The sequence below is a fragment of the Bombus fervidus genome, chromosome 2, assembly GCF_041682495.2.
Source record: "Bombus fervidus isolate BK054 chromosome 2, iyBomFerv1, whole genome shotgun sequence".
Lineage (NCBI taxonomy): Eukaryota > Metazoa > Arthropoda > Insecta > Hymenoptera > Apidae > Bombus > Bombus fervidus.
In genome coordinates, this window is record NC_091518.1 from 11,706,545 (window position 1) to 11,732,444 (window position 25,900).

The 25,900-nt window shown below is 38.1% G+C and overlaps 1 protein-coding gene across 2 annotated transcripts in view; it reads right to left on the minus strand.

Moving 5' to 3' along the window:
• Positions 1 to 25,900, minus strand: part of LOC139991959 (discoidin domain-containing receptor 2) — a 143,991-nt gene that overhangs the window by 32,892 nt on the left and 85,199 nt on the right. For both annotated transcript variants that reach the window (XM_072012386.1, XM_072012377.1), the window contains exons 3-4: positions 5,922 to 6,024; positions 871 to 1,102 (exon numbers count right to left, since the gene is read on the minus strand). In XM_072012386.1, coding sequence (XP_071868487.1) covers positions 871 to 1,102; positions 5,922 to 6,024 — 335 coding nt within the window. The remainder of the gene's footprint in view (positions 1 to 870; positions 1,103 to 5,921; positions 6,025 to 25,900) is intronic.

A 25,900-nucleotide genomic window follows, 5' to 3' on the forward strand; every position in this document is an offset into this window, starting at 1 on the left:
TCGAGACTTCTTATTACTCTATCATACTTCTTCTTCCCCAATGAACCATTGTTTGAGATGGAATTTTAACAACGCACACCACCATCCGTCTTTCACGTTTTCCACTTTTCTTAATGACAATTTGTATCATCAAATTGTATCACTATATATATCGTGTTTTGAATTACAAAATTGAATATTTTCATCAAATTACCCTGATAGCTTCCCGAAAAATATAGAGATAAGTGGACAATTTTTGGAATGTATTTGCTGAAAAGGAACTTCATGTCACGCTATTATCATTACCATCAGTTTCAACCGTTAAAAATAGCCTACTCGTAAACCGTAGACGCGGAAGCTGAAACAAGGAACCAATTTTCAAATGTTCTCAATCATCTATCCCGTGGAACATATTATATTTATTCGCTGTTCTTATTAAATATAAATTCATTTCGCGTATCGTCTTTTTATATTTATTTTATTAACCTTCTCTTGTTCGCCACTGTAAATCTCGTTGAAAAGATTTTGTATGAAAATTGCGCGCAAAACTCGTTGAAGTTTATCGGAAATCTGAATTGACAATTGGTTTGAATTATCAAGGAAGCAATTGATCAACGATGATTTTACATTCGTGCGAAATAACGACTTTGCTCGAGTTACAAGAAGAACGTAATGTATTAAGAGTCACGTGTTGGTCTCTACAATCTGCCGACCTAAATCTCATTGAAAGAGTTTTGTATGAAATACATGCCAAACTCAAAGTTTACTTAAACCTGAATTGTAGGTAGGTTGATTACGGTCACGTTATTCAGGATCGCCCGACTTAACTTACTTCTTCTCCACTGTCAACACACGCGCGCTCTAACATGCTATAGACGTGAGTACACGTACCTCTTTGTTATCCCAGCGCTTATATTGCCGCCACTCGGTGAACCCAGGACGTCGATACTCGAGGGTATACTCCTCGACGTATTCCTGACCACGGCCGTGATCGTAACGACCCTGACTCTGTACACCAGTGATCACGTGAGGCCCAGGAAGATCTACTTGCAGCCACTCACGAATTCCTCTTTCTATTTGGCTCTTCGGGCACCAGGCACCGCCTGCTGTCTCCTTCCGCAGCCTGTTTTCGTCAGAATTTGTTAGCGTTACGTGCTGCGGCTCGTTTCGATGAATGTTAATGAAACGTCTAGATCGATGGCTACTCCGTGACCGCTTTCAATATTATATGAGTATTTTTTACTGACTAATTCTTGAAAAATCTCGAGACAATTTTTTAAGTTGTTCGTTAGTTAATAATTTCAATAATTAATATCGATAGTTTCGATAATAGGGTCAATAATTTAGAAAAAATTCCGGAGATATTTTCTTCGTTTGTCCGATAATTTTTTCCTTTTAATCTATTAGCTGGGAAATGTGAGTTAATTCATCACTTGGATCGTTAGTCTTTTTTGGATATTTTATTTTACTTGAGGATGTTCTACTTTCTCAAGTATCATTTTATTTTAAAGGACCGAAAGTGTCTTAATTGAAATTGATTTGAATTTATCAACTTGTAATTGTCTCATCGTAGAAGTTTCTGGTTAAGGGATGATATTTTTTTAACAAGTTAGATTAAGTTGTTTACGAGAGCAGCTACGTGAGATCGATGAAATTTATTCCACTTGAACTACTGCGTTGGTTTCTTGATAACTAGATAAGTTGGATATAAACGTTTCTTATAAATAATGCATGGATTAGTATCAGTTAAATGTTACGTGCATCTTCAAATTGTTATTTTAATATTTTAGTACGTAACAAATAAAATAGATAAGTCGTATTTTTTCTATTTCAAGTTCATCAAGGGTACTGATGAGATTTTATTAAACACATATTTATACGCGTTCATATTCCATTGAAATTCAGAGAGGGATTAAAATCCCATAAAACTACATTGAAAACTTTGTTATATTTCAAATAGATAATTTTTCAATAATACTCTCTGGATTATTTATCACTGGATTTTTCGTAAAATTCATTAATCACGTTTCAGAGAACTGACGAAATATCCGTGGAAAAAAATAAATAGTGAAAGGAAGAAAAAACAGAAAATTGGTAAACCGTTCGATCGCATTGATATTACGAATCGAAATTTGACACGCGCAGCAGTTCGCGTTGGCTCGAAAAGAGGGTTCCCAAAAATCAATTTTCATTCCCGTTGAAAATTTGTCCTCGTTCGACCGGGCCTGCCAATGCACCGACTGAAATTGCACAATAATAATCGTACCGAAAATGTAGCCACGTCAAAATCGTACGAGCTCAATTCACGGATCGTTACGCCATATCGCCGAATCCAACCAACCCTCAACCCCTTCTCCTTTCTACCAGTTACAATAGCCAGTGGTCATTTTTCATTCCAATTGGACAGACATAATTAATTGATATTATATTTCCGCCCGCAGTGGACAGAGACATGGCAAATATCGAGAGGGAGAGAGAGAGAGAGAAAGAGAAAGAGGAAGCTATAATTGATACTTTAAGTTCCTGGTCTAAAGTTGCACGGAGTTAATTAATTAAATTTCTTTAACGGGACTTCTCATGACGATGAATGTTTATTAACGTGACCAATGTTTACGAAATATTCCAAACGATCGAGAATATCGATGCTCGGAATCGAGAAACGAAAAACTCTTATTTGATCTGCTGCAACAAATAATACTTTCAACCGAATAAATTTTTAGGACATTGCTAGGAATACTCATAAATAGAAGTTTTCTAGGAGTAGCCGGGAAATTGACAGCATTTTATGAACGATAAAGTCGAGAATCATTTTTACAATGTTCAGCAGGACGGAAGAATACATTTTAATGTGACAACCGAACAGAAGGACAATTTTGGTAATACGAAATTTATGTCGATTATTGAATTCGAAAATTGCTGCTCATTAGACTGTTGAGTAATTTATGATAAAAATAAAAGTACAAAAATAATGTTTATAATTTTCGTTACAGCTTTTAGTTCGCGAAACAAGCTACTGTGCAGGTTTCTTTCACATTTACATTTACGTTTCTTTAGTTCTCTCCATAAAAGAGTGAAATTGCATAAAAATCCATAGTCTGTCATGTTTCTTGCCTGTCATCTTCGTATGGTCTTGTAGTCTCGTAACATCGCATTGGAAGTATCCAATTAATAAAGAATTGCAGGGAGACCAGTTTTGGAAGCGGCGCGAAGTTAATGTTTCACCGATTCTTGAAGAGCGAGGAGCTCCGTCTAGGCGCAGTTATAGTCCTCCGGCCATTACAGCATCGTTCGAACAAAGAAGAACAATTCACGGGGCCATTCGCCGGTTTCAAGAACTTCTTCGGTTCGAGGGAAGTGTACTTAAACAGCGAATCCGGGATTCAGTTCTTTCCACCGTCCCTCTTTCCCTCTTTTCTCCAACCTCTCTCTTTTCCAACCAATCCCCTCCTTTACGCGTTTCCTCTCGTCCCGACGCTCCCCACGTTTGCTCTAAATCGACCCAATGAAACTTTCGCGAAACTTTTACCACCCATTGGACCCGCTCGTGCTCCCTACCTAATAACGAAGTTAACTTGCCGACTGATCAGAGGATCCGTCGCGTTTTTCTTGCGAGTCAACGACGTCGATTTCATTCCGTGTGTTCCCATGTTGGTATTCAGCTGTTAAAGCGTTTGTCGTAGCATTTTTTTTTGACTGGCTGTATTATTGGACACGAGGTTTAAATAAATAGAATCGATTTGTTTTTCATCGTCTTTCATCCTTTGATGGAAGATTCGAATAGTCGTCGAATAATAGTCGATCGATCTGCCTGTTGCGGAGTAGCGATATTGCATTGGAAGATTTAAAAGTGTGATTTATTAATCTTCTAGTTCTGATGGAATTCGAGTGAACATTTGTTTGTGTAATATTATGCTTGCATGTTAGTGCTCGAGGTATACACACTTGAAGCACGAAATTTTGAATATAATTCTTCTACATCATTGTTGCAATGAAAGATTTATTAATACGCCTAATGGAATTTACTTAACATGCACAAATGTTTTCTGTAAATAAGGAAGGAAATGTTTGAATATTTTAAAAGGATGTAATTTAATTAAGCATAAAAATATCAGCAACGATTTGGTTCTGTATTACATTACAGCCATGCGTTGTAAAAACGTTTTGTAGACCAAATAAAAACAGTTTTTATATATTTGTAATTTATTCGAAAAGTTATTACTAAATAATTTAAATTTGTAATTTGTTCGTTCCACGAAAAAATAATTAACATCTTCACTTATTAGCTTATTTATAATTTACACATTTTGGTAAAATTTTTGTTGCTACATAAATCGACGAGAGTAACTGAATACGTTACAAAGAATAACGTGTATTAAGGTATTCGCTACCCGCAGCTAAAGGGTTCAAGCGGTTAAAGTTATATTAAGGTATTTGTTTCTCTGGGAGTTTTTGGCGTGGCTCTTTCTGAAATTTCTCAGGGCTGTGAGAAATTTCAGTGAAGTTTCACGAAGTATTTATTATGGTGGAACGTTAGTTCCATCCCTTATGGATGGCAACGCCAAGTGTTCCAGCCGTCTGAACGGTCCTCATTTATAAGGTGCTTCCAGTGTCTGACCACGGCAGTCTACTACTACTGAATATCGCTGCCACGCGTAAATAGGAAAGGCTCGTTTCAATAAACGTCCTCGTGAAACGAACACGCGAAGTAATAATAGATTACGAATGTTTATACAAGTTTATAGCAAATTTAAATATACAAAAATGTACGGAATGCACATAACATATGTGCAAAGATATACGAGAAAATTACAACATAAAGCATTTATTATAATATTACCTTACTTACTTAAACCCTGTCTATCATTTCGAAACATTCGAGATAATTGAAGTTTTATTATTCTTTTATGCCTCCTTTCTTGCTTTTCATTCAATTTAAAATATTCAGTCATTATTTCGTAAGAGCGCAGATAAAAGCCAGTATAATGTGTAACTTCACTTAAAAGTAAGGAACACGAAGAGCTTTAAATGTTTCATCACATCTTGAAAAATGAATTAAATGCGAGATAAGACGATTTAACTAAAGAGGGCGGAATGTTTCAAGGGTAAAACACGTATCTATTTAATTTTCATTTCTTTTAATTATACTCATAAAGATATGGATTTAACATTAGCAATCCAATTTTCCGCGGCAGTAATTAAACGAACATTCTAACGAACGTTCTAACAGCTACTTCGAATAATTTCATTCGAATATCCTCTTCTTTCCTGATTAATCTCATAAAGCTGCAGTCTCAATTTCATTTTTCATGAAACTCGATAGAAAAATTCTATGCTCAGCACGAGAACGTTCAGAAGCATGTACAGGAAGACAAGGTCGTGGCCGGTGCTCGATCACGCGAATTGCTTCTTCACTTCATCCCAATAACAACGCAATTACGGCCGGATAATAATTCTTGCGGGAAACTGCCAATGCCGCGCGTAACTTCGCCCCGAACGGTATCGAGCTAACCGCTTTTTTCCCTCCTCTGCTACTGGTAATTTTCGCAAACGCCAGGAGAAAAAGCGGAAACAGTGTCGCGGTGAGCCTCGATTAATTTTATCATTCAACGTTGGACGTGATTAAAAGTAAAGTTCCGGACGAAACGGCCGCGACAGCCGGCGATCGTTAAATTACAGACGCGAATGAGAGACAGCAGAAATGGCAGAAAGAGACGAAGAGGAAGAAGAAAAGCAGAAAACAGGCAGGCGGGGGAAGGCGAGAGGAGTATGGCCGTGGCATCTATGAGCGGCACGTTAATGTAGAAAGCGTGTCTGTCGCGGGACGGTTTGATCTGTTCTCCCTTTAGGAAGCGCGTTAAAAAGGCAGCCGTGGTACCATTTAACGGCGGCTCGACGACCAAGGGTACGCAGAAAAGGGTACGTCGTAAAAGTAATGCGCTCACCGGCCATTTCGTGGACCGACGTTCGTCACATACGACGAGGACGCCGTAATGGCTGAATCCGGTATGTCGCCAGACTCCATCCCCAAGGATTGATTGCACGCTCCTGAAACACATAATTTAACTTTGTTATTATATGTACGACTTGTACGTATGAGTCGTTCGGAAGGCACACCGATCAACGTCATAAGAAGGTGGAAAGAAATTATGTTACAAATATTATTTCTCCTAACTTATCTCGGAATTTACGGTTATTTATATTATTTCTTTGCGATACGAACCTATAGAAGTAAAATGCTTGGTTCCTATAAATAGGACGTTGATTGTATTACCTACGATATAGTAAGATTGAGAAATGTATAGAAAGTGAAAATGATCAGTTTCAGAATAAGATTTTCCTCGTCTGTGACTTGCTATCATTTTACGTTGCGATTTGTTGACAAATTAATTTTTTACGAATCTTTCAATGATTTTGTGATAGATAATGATGTAAGAGTATGGAAGGTAATGAAAATGAAAATAAATCGAAAATAGATCCTTGGTTTATTAAGATAATTAACTCGTAAGGTTCTCAAAAAGTTTGTGCTGGTTTTATAGTTTCACTGTCGTTTACTGTGTTTGACTTAACTGTATAACCGACATAGTTACCTACGCTTACAACTTCTGTATTTGCTAGATCGCGGTCGTAGCAATTCACCGTTCTCCTCTTGTTTGCCAGAGAAATCATGGCGCACAATGATCTAACAAGGAATCGAACGGACGTTTCCATCGTGGAATCGTAGTCCATAGTCACATTCCACGATATCTATCGTACAATGTCGATCGACGAGCGGAAATGTAAATTGAAAGATTATTAAGCCTGGCAACCAAATCGTAGAAATTCTAATCTTTCCCTTATGATTTCTTCGTGACTCTATTTTATATCGTGCGGTGAAAGTTCATTGATCGACCGAGCAAACACAACTCGAAGGGTCTAGAAATATTTGTGACAATAATACGCCCATGGGAATACAAATATCGTTGACGTATTGGTAGGTTGGAACGGCGAGTGGTGGACAATTTTTCCTGTTTCGATGCTTCTAAAAAATTGAACGCAATGTTACATACACGACAGATCAAATGGCTCCCTATTTGATTTCCTGTTTCAATTTTTTCGGTGTAATTGTGCGAACGATAGAATTTCTCGTCGAGTGAATTAAGAATGTTTATGCTGGAACGGTACACGTATGACGAGTGATTTAGGTTTAAAGTATAAAGTGTTATATCTTGGATCGAACATTTGGAATTATCGTGTAAATTAACATAGAGTGTCATTGAAGATTCGATATGTCTTTAAAATACTTTAAACATCTAGATATTCTTGAGAATATTTTCGAAAGATAGTTGAATAACTATTGAATAAAAAGCAGAGCAATAGAAAGAACGAGAATGTCGACAAGAATAATAACAAAATGTTAAATACGAATTTAGAGACCGGAGTGTATTAATTTTTACAGGAAGTAGGAGAATTTTTATTTATTCGTTAAATGTATCTACCATTATTTCACCGAAATCTCACAATTCACAACAATTTATCTTGTAAAATATAACATTTCTATGTTTATAAAAATATATTAATTCAATGTTTGTTCCTTTATAATATCCCATAAACAGCAAATTTCAATCTCACCGAGCTCAATAACGCATCAATATATTTTTCTTGGAGATGTGTTCATAATTCATTTTTTTTTTTTTTTCAGCTTCTCTGTTTCCGAGACTTTCATCAAAATCACGATCGGTAATAAGATAGACGTTGCAATCGTTGCTCGGCAAGTTGATGGATAAGTGACGAGCGTCTCTCCACGTGGTATTATCCGATCGCTACACACTTATTAGTCCATCAGCTATCTCATTCGCGTTTCAATTTACCCGAAGTTTACTGGCATTCGAGTATAATCTTTCCATTAAAGTTTTCGCTGGACGATAAAAGTCCGCGCGGCCTGGCCAAGTCCAATGTGAGACGCGAGAGATTAATCGGCGAGAATAAATTTACATTATCGAGATGAGAAGGATCGACGGTTCTTCTACTCTCGCGCGGAAGACGCATTTTCAATTGCGCGCGGATTAAACGCGGAATCTTCTGCAGAAGGGCTGCCATTTACGGTATAACGAAGTAAGAGATTCTTGAATGTAGAAGTATAATATGGGTGTTACATAAAACAATAAGAGAATTGGAAAGATAAAAGACGAAGAAAAATATCTGAAATTATTACACTAAGAGGATTAACGTTTTCCTTTGATACATGATTTGATATATACGAAGGAATCTCCAATTTATAAACGTTCTACAAAGATTTATTTACAAATAAATTTATTCAAGAAGAGACAATTAATCTTTTAAATATATTAAACATATTATAAATATAATAACATATATTACATTGCTACAATTAGAAGATCGTTCTCCGTGTCAATTCGATTTTTTACATACTATATATTTTCTTTTTTTTTTAGTAACTGTTTGAAAATCTTTGTCGCAGTATCATACGGATAATATACCAATTTATCAAGCTTATATTACTTTTCCATACATGTTCCTATATTTCATCATTTATCGTTTAACGTAATAAAACGTCTCATAATAGGCATTCTCTAATTATTTTCAGTATTATATTTCGAAATAATAATTACGCATAATAAGTGGTTATTATATCTTTATCTATTTTAGAATCATGTTTAAATTAAGCAAACATTGAAATACTATGTGTTGGTATCCCTTAAGTGAGCGATGACACTGGAATCTCCAAATATTGCAAGCAATACTACATGACAGGAAATATTCTTAGCTGTTAAACGTCCTGTTCTACGTGAACCTGTTCTTCGTTCACAAGCTGGCCTGTTTATTAACAACAAGTTTCCAAAATCAAGTGCAGGATAGATTGATTTCATAGACGTTCTTCTTGGCTTCGGCAGCCGTACGATGGTAAGCATGCTTCCGCTCGATTAAACCTTTTCCCTCTTTTCCCTTTCATCAATCCTCCTACGGAAATCCTTTCCGAGTAAACCAGCTTTCCCTTAAACCGAACCGACGAACTTTCCTTCCATGGAAATAAAGCAAAAGATTCTTCCAATAAACATCGCCGCTTACGATTTTACTCTGACAGGGAGCGCAATACAAACGAAAAATTCTCCGTAAATATAGCCTTTTTCGGGTAAAGCTTGTACCTATTCGGTAGAACTCGTAAAACATTCCGTTTCACGAGTTTCCTTTTGCCCATAAAAATAACGGAATTAACGAGTGAAGTGACCTTTCCATGAAATATTTCGCCGTTAATTATTTTAACCATTGGTGTACCCATTTCGATATTCCCTTTTTGTGAAATTAAACGCCACTTAAAACGCAAGTCGACATTTTTCTCTCTGAGACTACAAAAAGAGAAGAGAGGGTTTACGCAACTTTTCAGCGGAACGCGACTTTCTTCTCCTCCCTTGAAACGTTCACGTTGAACATGCCGACGCTAACCGCCAAACAAATCCACCGTGATTCAAGGAAAATGCTCGGCCGTTCGCCGGAAGTTATAAAAAGTTTCAATGAAACGCTCCCTCGTTTCTCGGACCGTTTGCGCCAAGCTGTCAGAGTCTTCAATGGCATTCATGCATCGCCGGCGTATCAACGTCGCGCATCGTTTACCGCGCACGTGCACGCATTCAATGTAAGTACCGATGCCAGAAGCATCCTTCATGATCTGCGTACTTCTTTCACGATGCTCGGCCGATTTTCAAGCGGCGACGGGCGTCGTCTATTCCGTGCGCGCTATGAGATTCCTCCGGATGGCTCGCGACGGATGAGGAATTTCGTGCACATGCTGTGTGAACCTTTACAAAGAAACTCATCGAAATTTGCTATTAAATCTTTTGTACCGCGCTTTCTTTAGCGAATCACTGTCGTTTAGATTGTGAAGTTACTTCAGTGTGAAGGAATTTCGTTAATTTCAGTGGCAAAGAAAGTAGTAATTTTTGTAAAGGGATGTAAAATTTCGTATATAGCAATTTAATAAGATAATTCTTCTTATCTATGGGAGCGTATAACTGTAGTTTGGAATCTGGGTGTGTTACGTCGGCCGACTCTCTACCTAAACCAGGCCACACACCGCGAACAAGATGGCAACCAGATGTCTGCATATCCTTACTGCGTACCCTCAATAGCCTTAAGGACCTACCATAAATCTCAGGAATTTTTTAGCTAAGGTCCTTCAGATCAAACAAATATTTTTTTACCTAATTGTTCTCAAAAGTTTATTGTCTACTACGGGTTGACACGGGAAAGTTAGTTTTTCTCACGTATGATGCTTCCCATTAGCAACTTTCTATCAAGGGCGGCTAAGACCCATCCTAGTCCACCAACCTTCTTGTTATCCAATCAAAAGCAATGTCTACTGCCCTCACTTTCCTAATCAAAATTGTCATCAACAAATCCGATGGTCCTGTGCGCTATACACACCTATCACTAGCTTTCCTCCGACACAACATCGTCACTAAACTTCACTTATTCTTCATCGTTAGAATAGTCAACATATCTTTACCGGGTTTCTACCCTTAGATCAATCACCTACTTAACTTGTACATACACAGCAGCGTAACTATTTTCTTTAGAAAGTTGTTGGAATAAACTGTAACTTATACCTGTTAATTCAGTGAACCATCTCCTATTATCCTAACAGAAATAAGGGGATTGATCAGTTCGTGACGTCGATTATCTAATCGTAATGGGAATTTACGACTCCCGTTGAGGTGCTTTCTTGCGATCGCTTCTCTCCGCGAATGGTCGATTAAACAGGGTGGAATTGTTAAATATTTTTCTTGTGGTTTGTTTCGTGAATGATGCTTATTTGGATCGTGAAGCCATGATAGCCTGATAAAGTAGTAATCTTAATATAGCGATTTAGTGCGTTAGTTTCTTCCTTTTATTTCGTGGTAGCTACAGTTTCGGTAGTAATATTAAATCCTTCCCTCTTTATCTTTCGCGAATGGTTTCCATTTCGATTGTGAGAAATTTTTAATAACTTGGATGACTGATAAACAAACCGCAGATATTTATGTAAATCTATATTTTCAGGAATATCGTTAAAGATAGAACGTAAGTACAGAGAGGTGTTATATCCGTCAAATATGTATGTGTCGCAACGAGTACTATACTTGAGATATTTTATATATTCTAGGTATTTTTGCAGTATTTTTCAAATTGTTCATAAACTGTATAAAAGTCTGCGGACTACCGATAAAGCAGTAATTTTTATATAACAATGTCAAATTTTGACATAGTAATCTGGTGTTCAACTTTTTCATTTTTATTTCGTAACAGCGTAAGCTGATAGATCGCTATACTGGCAACATAGTAAACTAGTGGAGTGACTTTATAAATTAAATTGAAATTCGCAGCACAATTTTTTGTCCATGGATGCAGCCATCTACATTGTGAAATTATGGGGAGAAGGTCTCTGACAAACTATAATTTGACACGTGACAAGAATTCTGTCGAATTTTGACATAGCAATTTGTGTCTAGTGCTTTTTCCTACTGATAGATTGGTACAGTGGTAGATTGGTATAGATTGGTAACATAGTAAAATAGTAGATTGGCTGTATAAATTGAATTGTCGTGGAATACTAGTCAGTATAATGTTCAGGCATGTCTGACCATAGGCAGGTCACATTCTACTGTCGATTCGCGTGTCAGTCACGTCGAACGTTTCTGATTGCTATTACAGATATTAAATTGGTTGGTTTGTTTACTAGGAATTCCAATCCCTCGTGATGATGATGTTCGTTACATCAACTGAATTCCACTTTCTCGACGATCTCTAATACAATATTAGAATGGAACAATCAAATATTAGTATGAATCGAACCTTATGTATACATTTCAAATAATAATCTTCTCTCGATAACAAAAATAATTCTCCAATTTTACATACACTTTTATTTCGAATCTTAAACAAGCATCTCAGAAACCAAACTGATCAATTCTTCAATTTATTAATTTATTAACTTCTTAATTTCATTATATAAGTATACGATTAATATTCAATCTTTTCAAGAAATAAGTGACCTACTCCCCTAAGTTCATAGATAGATAGATTTTAAAGTTTCCTATACTTTTTCATTTATGGAATAGATCGGCGTCTAAACGGTTCAAATAATTCCTAACCTCAAATACGCTTCATCCATTCTTTTCATAAATGGAGCGGTGTTCGTAGGAAACAAAAGTACATTTCACCGATGCCAATCTCTAATATACATATATTTCAAAAAATAACGTTCAAAAAAATCCACCTTTATCTTGCCATTAAATTTTAAATAATTCCCAATCTGAAACGCATCTCATCCACTTCATTCACAAGTGGAGCATCGTCCATAGAAAACAAGAATACGGGTTTCACCTTCGGCATCGGGGTATCTATCTATCGTCGTTTCAGATACACAACGCAAGTGTTGGTGTCGGTGATGGGGCTGCGCGTCTATCTCGAGCGGCAGGTCGCCTCACTTCGGAGACACATGCAAATCACATAGGCGTTTGAACTTCCAAACGTATTCATAGAACGGCATTCTCGCAGTCGTTTCACCCTCTGGCCGTTGTTTCTGTCTTCGTGTTTCGTTCGATGCTTGGCACTCGGTGGTGGAAGCAGAACCAGAAGGTTGAGGCGCGGGGGCATGGCAATGCTCTCGAGTCACAAGCGACATAAAATAACGCGAGCCTCCGGGGACGTGGGCTACGCTGCTGATGTTCGTTCGTGTTTGTCGATTCTCATATACACGCCTCCGTCAAGTACCACGTGCATACAGAGAAATAGACAGGCAAGGGAAAGAGAAAGAAAGAAAGAGAAGAATGAGCGAGCAAGTGAGCAAGTGTGCTCGAACAAGGAGAAAAGTGGGAAAAAGGGCGAACAGAGAGAAAAGGGAGTAGATGGTGCGAGCACGCGACAATCGCGAGCCTCGTGGCCTCCGTGTTTTAAAATGTCGAGCGCTTTTGTATACCAGGGAAAAATTTGCTCCTACGATCGGGCAAATTGCGCAAAAAGGAGACCTTTTTTCGTCTCATATCTCCGCTCTCTGTCTCCTGTTTCTGTTCGTTCCTTTTTCATCGTTCACCGTTTAGTTTTGTTTTTTTTTTTTACCTTTTGCCTATCTTTCCCTTCCTCTGCATCTCTTCTTCGCCATAGCTCGTTCGTATCGCGACGCTCTCTCGGTACAGCTCTCGTTGCTTCTCACGAAGTTCCATGCTTTCGTGTTACCCTCCCGCTCTCTCTCTCTCTGTATCTCTGTCTCTGTCTCATGGATGGGCGTACTTCTTGAAAGAGGGGACACGGGTGAGCACCTTCCGACAATTTATTTTCTGTACTGAATTAGAGCGCTCTCAAAGTGCCTTTCTCTGGTCACGAGCCAGCGGAAATGCAGTCACTACGCGGACCGCGATTCTTCGCTAATTTACGGTGCATTATGTCTGCGATGTAATTTGTTAGAATTATCTATTACATGTGTAGGTGTGTATGTGTATAGGGGTTGCGTTCACGGTTAAAGTGGCCACTGGTTTCACGGAATTTCGTCTACACGTAGAACGTAATTACGAGGATAAAAAAAGGAAGGAAGGGAAGAACAGGTAGAGCAGAGCGGGATGATGGGAAAAAATGAATTCAATTCAAGGAGAAACGATTGACGTTACTTCAAACTGTTCTTCTCCGGGATGACTTTTTTTCTCTTTTTCTTCTTTTTTTTTTTTTGCCTGGCTACATGATGCATGCGTTACTGGCCCTGACTGGCCTGGCCCTCCCCGAAATGCAATTTCTCTTGTACAACGGTTAAGCTTCGTGAAAATGAGGACACCGTTAAGCACCTTGGAATGATTTACCTCACTTCGGATTACAGCGTTCCTATGTACCCTATGCGAGAAAGAGGGAGGGAGGGAGAGGGAGAGGGAGAGAGAGAGAGAGAGAGAGAGAGACTGACTCTCCGCTCTATGTACTCTAACGCTAGTCGTAGGAAAAAAATTTATGTCCTTTTACGGGAAGTACATTTGTAACCGCTATTCCTCATCCAACGATTTTTGCCGATTCAGATAAATCAGCGACAAGCTCAACTACCGTAACACCAACTTCTTTTAGACTTTCGTGCGGCGTAAATCAACTCGCCAAATTATATAGACGTTCTTTTTCGTACTTTCACCAGTTTTACGACTTTCCTGAATAATGACTCTGATTTTATTGAAAAAAAAGAAAGCGTAATAGTTTATCAGGCGCGTAAATTAATTTGTTATTTTTTCAAATGAAATTCTATTTCTATTTGTAGATTATATATACTTAATCATGAAACGATATAGTATCGTTAGTAATGAAAATCCGATCTGAGTGAAGGCGTTAACATCTGCTCATCGGTAGGCCCAACACTTCAACGTTTCTTCAACTTTTCTAATAATTATTCAAGAATCAGACATACTGGAGTCTAGAATCGATAAATTATATTCACGTCAGACATATTATTATAGAATCTAGGACGTCTAGAACTTGTCAATAGATTATAGCCTTTGGGCACCTCTGTAGTTCCAGCACTCTAATTTTCTAACAATTGTTGGAGTATCAAATGTATTCAAATTTATTTGTTAGTAGATTATACCTTCAGTCTGGACACTGGTTAGATGCGCGTGCTGCTTTAACACTTTTCCAATTTTCTCAGTAACTGTTGAACAGTTAAGTAGATTATACCCTTACTGGCCGGACACCCCTGTTTCAATATTCATTTAATTCTCCCGCTAATGTTTGAAAAATCAAACGTAGTTATACGTATAAAGTCCATTTATTACTAGAGTATACGTGTACTAGCCAGACGGCTAGCGGCTATTGAAAAATCAAGCGGTTTAGAATTTTCTTGTCAGTAGATCATACTTGCTTTGGGCAGACATTCTTTCAATTTCCCTACCAGTGGTTAAAAAATCAAACGCACATAGAAAAATATAGCTCCTCAGTAGAATATACACCGTATATATATACAGTACATACATTGGTCAGACAACTGTTAATCAAAACTCTTCGCTCGATTTCTTATTGATCAGTCAAAAAAGCATCGGATATCGTTTCCGAAAGTCCTTTTCTCCTCCATCGCTTCCTCCAATTCAGTTGGCAAACTGTGGAATGCCGCATATGTCTTGCATGTCCGCCACACCGCCCCTAAGTAACAGTTCTCGCGCTATTGTTCAAATAGGGAGAATCCGGCCACGAGGTTTGCGACGCTCGAAACGTTTCGTGGATTCATTACAACACATTCCACGTCGAACTATTCGTCTTGCGAGTTGGCGTGCAATTTGGCGTTCGCGGCGAATGCGACACGCGGAAATCCAAACGTTTCGGTCATAGTTGACTCTCGACGCGTGCCGTTTTCTCTGTGCTCGCACGCGACTTTATGCTTCTCTGAATCGCCAACGACCATCCACTAGCCTAAACCTAGTTCGAGCTTGGATTATACGAAAGAAAGGTAGATCTTTCGCGATTCGAAGCACGTTGGTCTCGTTAACCGTCGGCATTTCAGACGATGAATACTTTTTCAACCTTTGAGCCGGATCAAAGGATTGGTACGCGTTAACTTTCGCCTTATTCTTTTGAAACTTCCAACTCCTGCTCGAGAATTCGTCGGTTTGCTTTCTTGGTCTTCTGTACAATTCTTTCTTTTACACTTGCACGACGATGCGCTGTGAAACATCGCAGCTGGAAACGAGACGAATATTTTACATACATAACGAGCATCTGTATGATGTCTATCGTGATAGAATATGTTTGATCTGATTTTTATTTAAATTGTTCAATCTGCCCTGGTTTGACGATAAATTCAGCTGTTCTCTTATTGAGAACGTAGTTGATAGATGAAGGTACAGATTTGATTCTTTGATCAGATGCTAATTTGAAGCTTGACTCGATGAAGATTATGAAGGGTCCCATCGAAAGCGTAAAGAACTGCTCCGTTTGAACAGAGCAGTTTACTATGAATCTACTGATTGATCTTTGCTTCGATTCTACGTCTACAAGGTTTGTTTCATACACGTACGTATTTTCGAATTCGAATATCCTTATGCATAAATATATCAATATGACGATAATGATTAGATTACGGATATTTATGGGTTATCATATTTTTATGAATATCAGTAAAGGATCGGAATCTAAATAACGCTGGTAACAATTTTATGATAATTCGTATGTTTCATACATAGCGATTATATCTTCGATTATCGCGAAAGCAGTGTTTTATCTGTTTTATCTATTAAGAGGAAAAAACGGAAGAAATGATAGAATAGCCGACAAAAATTGCTCGGACGCTCGAATTTCAAAGAGGATCGAAGAAAGGGAGCAGACGAGAGGCAGGAAGCGGTGGAAATTCTTCTTTTTTCGCGCGACACGATGTTTAAAATCACAATTCCGCCCGGTATTCGACGAGTTCTCCAGGAAAATTGCATTCGACGAATGCCTCCATTCTGTTCCACCGCCGACGATCCAATGCGATTTCTCTCCTATCCTCCGCCGCTACTTTTTCCCTTCTAAAAGAAGTTTATCGACGCGACTATTCCCGCGCATTGGCTGTGCTAGCTCTCTCGCGCGCGCGTGCACACGCTTAAGCTGCATTTTCTTAAAACTTCTCTAATATTTCCGGCGGGCCTCCTTCGTGCACCTCGTTAAAGTTTTTTTCCATCGACGTGACGCCTCGTCGTTCCCTCGTTGCCCATGTTGACGAAACACTTGGCCTGCAGAACGCCATTAAAACTTTTCATATACACTTGTCTTTCTATATATGTACATGTATATAGGCATGTATATGTGTATGTACAACGAATGTCAGGAGAGGGAATCGGAGAAATGGGCAACTCGTTTTCGCGCTGAAAAACATCCTTTAAGCGTTCCTTTCTCACTTTCTCTTCAAATCGCATACAGATGAATTCTAATGATTGTGACATCGCCGTTGGGAAAGAAACGATGAAGCGCCACTATCAACGAAGAATAGATTATACTTCTTTTTTTTTTTTTTGGTATCGTTGAATCGATCAACTGAGATTATGTACTCGTATATGAAAATGTACGCGAAATTATTCGAGCGCTTGTAGATATGTTTTATGCGTGTTATACGAGACTTTTTGGCAGTGTATCTCATTAGCACTGTAGCGAGACGCGATTGTCATAATTATATCGATAAAATTTGAAACCAATCTGAAAATGTATATGAAAGTTTGCGAGACGTTAATAACAATAAAAGATTGGTATATAATATATACAGCCGTCTTAAACACCAAAGTAATTAGCACCAAAGATAACCTGTTAAATATTGCGAATTATTATTAATCTAATGAATAATTGACTGTACAAATACTGTGGTAACCTGCGTTAAATATATGCTTGCAATAAATATTTTGTAACCTCCATACACGTTTCCGAATTAATTTCAAATTTGACCCATATAATCGTAATAGCAGTGTTTCGATACAGTGCTAATGAAATTTCAGCACGTTTCGTATAACACATAGGACACGAACATAATAATATTCTGCAGCGAAGTATTTAAATATCAGTCTACACGAGCCAATCTACATTGAAACTGAACATTTTACATCTTTCAAAGCGCGATATTACAATTACACATCCATAAATATCCTTCCAGAGATGAAAAGAAGCTTTCGTATAAACGTTCCCGTGTGATCCACCGATTGTCCAGCAAATTTATTTGAACGTCTGAATAATTCCGGCATGGGAATGGACGGGACCCGTGCAGATGCATGGACGCAACTAAAATCTAGGGAATTTTCTCCACATTGTCCGAGGGACAATCCCGCCGTGGCCGGTTTTAGCGAATCGGGGGATACGGGGAATTCGTGAAAATAAAAGAGCGGTCAAGTGCGGTCCAGGGAATCGTTGCTACGCCATTGGCCACGACCCTTGGGCCATCCCCGCTGTCCCGATCGAGTTCAGTTCGAACAGGATTATAGCCCGGACACCTGACGATGCTCCCAACGCTTCAAAGAGGAGAGAAACCGATATAAGCAAACGAAATAAAAGGTTGCTACAGAGGCGAAGGCGAAAGGTGGAAAAGTAAAACACGGAGAGCGTGAAAATGCAACGCGCGAGGTCGATGTGGAAGAACGAATGTGCGTATCGTTTACGAGAAAATCGTAGAACGTACAGACGTATAGTTGTTTCGACAAAATAGAAGGAATCGAGTGACAAGAAGCAACGAAGGTCGGTCTTCTAGCTGAGAAATGGACAAAGCCGATTGCACGACGGAGAGTGGCACGGGTGACAGGAAAGTTTCCAATCCGGATTTTCATTCATTAGTAACGCTTACCGAAGTGGACGATGCAACACGATGCACGCGCTTACGGGAGACGTCTGCGAGGGAAGTTCTTGCAGTTGGGTGTTTCTCAAAGGAAAACGGAGTCCTTTATTCGTAGGAAGATCATCGGACATCGAATCGAATTTTAAAGATCTTCAGAGCCTGTTTTGCTATACCGGTGATACATCAACTTTGAGAAACGTAGCCTGTTGTTAGTCAGAATTGCAAAGGAAGTTTACTGTAACTATATTATTGATGGTCTTAATACTTTTTGTCGACAATGGGAATGTATTGTTTGGGAATTTAATATGTAAGCTTCCTATAGAATTTGGAACTTGGTGTTTGGTAATAAAAGTGATGGAAGAAGACAACGTGTATGATGAAAAATTGATTTAATTGAAACAAAAATGTACGTGCAAGAATCGACATATATAGTGAAACGAATAAATAATATTAGCATAATCCATGTTCTTAAAATTTGTGAAATATTCAAGATAAAAATTAGTATTTGACGAGAAGATGATTTTCTATAAAAGATAGGTAACGTAATTTATCGTATTTTTCGTTTGTGGTCGTCAAACGTAAAAATTTTACTTTTAAAAAATAGTTTTTTCATGAATAGTGTCACGAAGTTAAGATTCTATAGAGAGGCTAATGTGACAGGGTGTAGAAATACTGTTCCACGGTATCCGAGTATTAACGCTCAACAAGTCGAGGAACGTCCAGACGTATCGAATGTTTCGCTCGTTCAGTGTCCAAACAATTCTAACGGTCCGCTAGCCAGGTTTCTTTACCCGGTCCTAAGCTCATTCTTTACTAAGTTCTAAGATCAACCGTTAGCAAGTTCCAACTTGTTCCGTCGTCGAGCACTAGAGAGTTTTAAATTGTTCTAATTTCTGCTTTCGAGCGTAACTTTCAACGTAAAGTGGAATGTCCCACTTGGAATTCTTTTGCGCCATTGCAAACGTAAACGGCGAACTTCTAGACACCGGTAGAAATTAGAAGCGATTTTTTCAGAGAAACAAATCTCGAAGGTCCAACGATTAGCCATTAATAACTCCTCTATCAGCAACTGGACGAACATCTTAAAAATAACGAGAACATATATTTCTATGGTAGACCGATTAAAATACAATTTGCCAATTTATCTTAAACATTTTTATGACGGCTGAAACTTAATATAAATGTAAGGATCTAGAACAGAACATATTGTATAAAGAAAACGAATTTTGCTATATGACTTAAAAGTTCCATTAAATTTGACAATCGCAATTTGTAGCCTTTTCCTACTTAGCTTATAATTACAGCGAACGCGTGTTCTGACAAATTGTTATTCCGACGAATGAAGCATCTGAAGATTGAAATAAACTCGCATCTGTATTATGCATTTAATTGTCCTGATGCATTTATCGGAACACGTATCCACTATATCCTTCTGCATATATGCGTTTGCTCACAAATCTTCACCTAAATCCCCTATTATCCACATTCAACCCCTAATCTTCACAATTCAATCGCCTTTGGTATTATAAACCTAATTCACAGTCTGAACAGTTATGTGAACAGTTATGTGAACATTTCTCATTCGGCTTGCATTGATAGCATTCGTTCTCTACATATGATAAACGTGACAACGTCTGACGATGGCATTTGGAAATGCAGGGCAAAGTAGTCGCGTAAGATCACGGCTGGCCATGAAGGGGTTCGTTTAAACGAGACATCGACCGTTTCGTTCGGAGAAGTTAACGTTAACGAAGACGGGGCCGACGAAGAAGAGGATGACGAGGATTCGTTTCCGCCTTTCCACGTAACGCGACTGGCAATTCGACGAGGAGACAAGCGACCAGGCACGGCATGGCACCGATGTGGCCCATGTTCGCGCAACTTTTCCAAGACGAAAACGCATACATATGGAGATACAATGCATGCATATGTATATCCACGCGACTTTGCGTTCTGCCAGCACGAAATCGTGGAACATACACATGTACAGGGTGTCTTAAGATTTAATAGTAATTCTTTATCTTTTCTTTATGATTTGTTCATTGGTTTATTTGCTCTTTGAACAACTTATACCTAAAATGAAAGATAGAAATATTGTACGTACTTTGTATCGTACCACGCAATCCATAGTCTTGTAATTTTCAATTATAGTCAGAATCAAATTACGTGTTTATGTTATATAAAATATTTAAAAACTGTTTTAGTATTATAATAAGACAAGATTACGTTGTACGCTAGCTGGTTTGAAGACGTACATACAAGTTACTAGATATTTATTGCAAGCATGTATTTTTTTTTTTATTTATTTATTTGAATTTTTACAATTTGTCCAGAAGGACATTTGGTAAAATATTATATCTTAGTGAATAAAAAAATAAAAATAAAATTGTAGCATATGGGTGGCTACCCCCAGCGGGGTACCATCATCGTGTTTGCTAGGTTATATCCTTTGTGAGGTCTGTTGGGTGTTTCCTTTTTAGTCTTCTTTCTATGTTTGTTGTGTTGAGCATGTATTTAGCAAAGGTTACCAAGTACTTGTGCATTCAATTATTCAACACATTGATAAGCCACAATATCTAATGGTCCATTTTGAACAGTAATTATATGTTCAGGACTGTTATTCATATTAAATACTAATCTTTTACTAAACACATATCTGCAATAAATATCATATGCACTTGCAGATTGGCTTCAAATTCCACTAATATAATTATGATAATCGTGTCTCATTACGGGGCTAAGGAAATTCCAAAAGATTTCATATAACACACACAATATATTCATAAAATTTAGATGTATATATGTAAAATTCTTACTTCATTATACTCGTAGAATAAATTGACAAAGCTTAATTATTAAACCTTCAGGTCACCCTGTATATGTATGCATGTATACGTATATGTATATACACAGGAAACATCACGCTAGCTAGCCGTATTTTACCTTGTAAATGGATGTGTCTGGATTGAACATGAATTTCTTAGGTTCTATCGACTGCCGATATTTGGTGGGATATCGATGAATACGATACCGAACGCGACGTATATCCGCGTGGATCGAATGGTATCTGTAGCTTCCAGGGATTTTTATTATTCCCCTTATATCCTCGTTCACCGATTTCCCTTCGTATAGAACTCGTCGCGTGCGTCTCGACGCGCGTCTTTTTAAACGTCTCCTTTGCGCGGCCGTATATTACACATCCGCCATGGCTGCAGAAATATTACGAATGAATGCGTGTCCTATTCAAAACTTGTTCGATAAGAAGATCTTCCCGCGTGAAAAGAGCAAGTTTCATGAATCGCGTTCTAGTTAAAAATGCAAATTTTTTGAACGTATGTTATGTAATTAGCAGACTCGAAAGAGAATATTATGCCATATTATTAACGAAACCTGGGAAATTTATATGGCGCCGTTATTCATTGAGGATCATAAATTGTTCTCTGAGCAATCTGCGTGATAATGATAGAGATATCTTTTTGGTTAGCTTAGATTTGCAATTAAAGAATTTCTTAGATTTAAGAAAAATACGAAAGAATCCTTATCATAATTTCTCGTTTCAGCGTTACGTTAAATCTTTCTGAGACGTGAAATTCTATTTGACGAGAGGAAAGCGAGATCGAGTCAAAGAAATTCGAAAAGCACAGTAAATTTAAGCGTTTTATAATGCGCGACCTACCATTAGATTGTATATATCCTCTATTTTACTAGATCGCTTTCAACGTTAAAAAATAGAATTATTCTCGAAGAAACAATTAAATACAACGAAAACGTGGAACATTTAAACGTTTGTACGTGGTATAGAACAGTACCAGTTAATATTTCTTCAAATTCAAGAAAAAAAACTTGGAATATCGTATAATTTCTTCGGTGGCATAAATTCTGTGTCCGATGGTGCATTTGGCGATAATCATTATCGATCTGTTCAGGCTACGAGATATCTTATTATCAGTCACGTTGCATCGTGCCAATTGGATGAAACAGGGAGACTCATTTAGGGGCGATAAATTAATCAGTGATCGCTCGATCGTTCCAATTGCCAGCATCCGGAACGACTTCTGCCGGTAAAGTCGGAAATCAATCGATTTCGGTTCGTGTCCCGAAGACCTAATTAGCGATTCAACGATATACAATAGGAACGCGGAAACTTCGCATCTCGAATTAACGATTGACCGCTTTCATTATTATTTACGAGTCCGGGTCAGTTTCGACGATCAGGCGATTCTGCGGCTACGAAGTTTAACTCGAGGACCCCCAGGGGCTCGTTCAACTAAAGCTTTCGCTACCTTAGAAATTGGTTTATTGCTGGAACTCGTAAATTCATTGTCCAATATCGCTTGCACATTGATTTTCTTTTTTACAATCTACACGAATATAAAAATTGTATTGTCTATTTAGATGTTCTATTTCATACTTTAGTTATGAAATTATTTTACTTACTTAGGAATGCATTAAGAATTTAGAACATATTTGAAAAAATATACTCTTGATGAACGATTAAATTTTGCTAATTAATAATTTAATAGTTCCATATACTCCAGTAACGTAACAAGATCACAGTGTTAAATTTAAAGGCCGTCAACTAGTCATCATATTTCACAATTAGTTTTACAAATATTCACAACAACAGAGATCAGTTAACCAACCACCATTCTTCGATCCTTTTCGTCTAAATACGACTAAATAAATACGACTTTGCATATTGCACTACAATAACAAAATAAAATGATCAAACTTATCGATATAAAAAACAAGTCTATCAACTGATTATTATATGGCACACTGTCACCAACCAAGCATCCCAATTTCGGTTTCCCCCAACTGCAAAATAAAAAAAGGAAGCTATCAAGCCAACGAGCCAAGAAAAGAACACTTTCTTGAGATGTTCCGCGCAAGCTCCAACATTCATCCCCTTTTACCACTCAACTTCTCTTGCACGACTTTCGAATTCGAAGAAAGCTGCGGTTAGGTCGGTGTTTCGATAAAGGTCGTGCACAGGAGGGTAGAAAGAGAGACGTTTAATAAGAACCAGGACGTTGGGCCGGGTAATTGTTCCCGGCCACTTTGCCGGAATATTAAAACCGGCAGTCCCCGGGAGTGACTTCTGAAGCGTCCATCGTGACGGCGTGTTTATTGTAACGAGCGAGTACGGAGAAGCCGTCGTAAAGTTAAAGAGCAGAGAGAGAGAGAGAGAAAGCACGCGGCTCTCTATTACACGGGGGAGGTCTGGCACAATGGAATTCCAGCCGCGGTCTTGGCGAAGCAATTTCGAAGCAGTTTTCGCCGGGGCAGTTAAATTTAAACAGGCTGCGGGTCTATTTTACGTGGGGTTATTAACGTTATTCGCGGTTAATTCCGCGCTCTTTCATAGAAAATGAGCACTACGCGAATATCACGCGCACAGATACAGCTAGACACGAGACGGTTAAATATAGATGTACACACAGGTACGTATAGATATACGGTAGGGTAGACACGCACACGTAAATAGATATACGTAGACACGCTCGCATATACATATATACAATTACACACATACAGATGGATACACGCAGATACACGTTCGTACGAACAGACAGAATCGTATAGTTACATCGAGTGACGACGGCAAAGTGGATGATGAAAAACCACGGACGAAAGAACATCGGGATAAAAATTTATCGTCATTATGTTAACAAACGAATTGCAACGAGTCGAGTACTGTTCCCACCCGACCATAATAGCGGAGCAATATTTACCGCGTTTCTCCACTCTAAATACTATGGCGTTTCTTTCAGCCTTTATCTTTGAACAAAAGGGAACGGCCTCGCTTTGTGACGTGCATCACTGGGCGAACGCTATTCGCGAGAAGAACTTATATGATTCCGGTTTTAAACAAGGGTATAAAGGGAAACGTACAGAGTGTACGGTTAATCTGGCGTTGGCAATTTTTCGCGACGAGCTCCGGGGCAAAGGAATGAATGTAGGGTAATTTAGTCATTGCGTATGACGGGCTGGTTACAGCAATTCCTATGCTAATCAGTCTCGATCGATATGTGCATGTATACTTTTATACAGGGTGTTTGAAGAAAAGTCTAATTGTAAGCGTTTAACTGTTCAAAAGATATATTTTTTTGTCATTTAGTTTCGTATCAAGTTAATTGGGATACCTAATGCGAGTATAACTTATTTATGACGAATAGATGGATTAAAAATATATGGGAACGTATGGAAAATTTATATATATATATTTATACTGTGTGACAAAAAAGTGAAATGAATGGAATAATTGAGAATACGTATGTATTCATACGCCAAGTCATATTTCATATGAATATCGTATCCATGTTGAAGAAAGATAAATCACGTACCTGTCTTTTTTTTTACATTTTTTGTCTTGTTAAAATTTCCTCCGGACTACTGAAAATTTTTGTCGTAATGTTCTAACAATTTTTCTTCTACCATTTTAATCAATATATTTCTAAATCGTTTCTTTTATTTAGGTACACACGTACGAAGTACAAAGGTACATTTCACTCAGCAAAATGGATTATTAAATACCTTTTATTCCTCTCAACATTCACCGTAAGTCATTGAAGTGAAGTTTCATTCTTTCTATCATTCTGTATGATACAGCAACGTTAAATCGATCCTTATTTGCCTCGTACAAATATTCCTATTCTACTCTGTAGATCGATAATTAGAAAAGTTTGTTCAGTTACTGAAGTAATTCCAGAGACTGTGCATTCAACGATTCATCTCGTTCCATCAACGAGCGTTCCCTTTTTCAAACGAATACACACATCACCTCGTTGTATTTAAACCAAGCGGGCAATTCGATCGGTGCCTTTACTCGAACAAAGTTGGTCGAGCTACTAGCATAAAAGGGTCCGCCGCGTAACCGCCGAAGAACAATACATTTTATTTCAGCTCACCTAGGCTTATACCAGTTCTCTTTTCTCGTTGATTTCCTGTCCCTATCGTCCTTTTTTCTCTCTTTCTCTACACTTGTCCCCGCGTTGCACTAGGTCCCGCAACTAATTCCAGAAAAACTCGTAACAAGGCGCGCGGCACGGGTAAACAGGAGATTACAAATCGCTAGGTAAACGTTGCAAATTCGATTGGCGAAAAGGTTCCCGCGGAATTGGGCCACGCTTCGTAGCGCGACTTGGCAAACAGAAATCGTTCCAGCGGACCAAGCGAAAACGTTTTTCCGCTCTATGAATCCGTGGACGGCTGGTTAGAACCTCGTCGATCGACAAATAGGACGACGTTGAGCCTCGTCCAGATTAGCTGCTTGAATTGAAATCCTTTGGAATTTTTCAGGTTACTCGACTTAAATCTAAGTCACTTTACTTCGGACGGACATTTAATGGTGAACAATGGATACCTAATATGATATTGAGAAAAAACCTATTAAAACTAGGGGTGAAATTACCTCAGCTAACGACTATTGTTCCTTTCAAGTCAAACAAAAACTGAAAGAACTTTATTTTTATTTAAAATTGGAAAGAACAATGTTTGTTTTAAATCAAATAAAATAACAGGTACGTATATTAGGAATGCGAATTCAAGCAACATGAATTCAATATCCTGATCGATGAGGACGAGGGTAGAAATCTGAAAGAATATCTCACGTCAAGTAAAATAACAAGTTCATGTCGG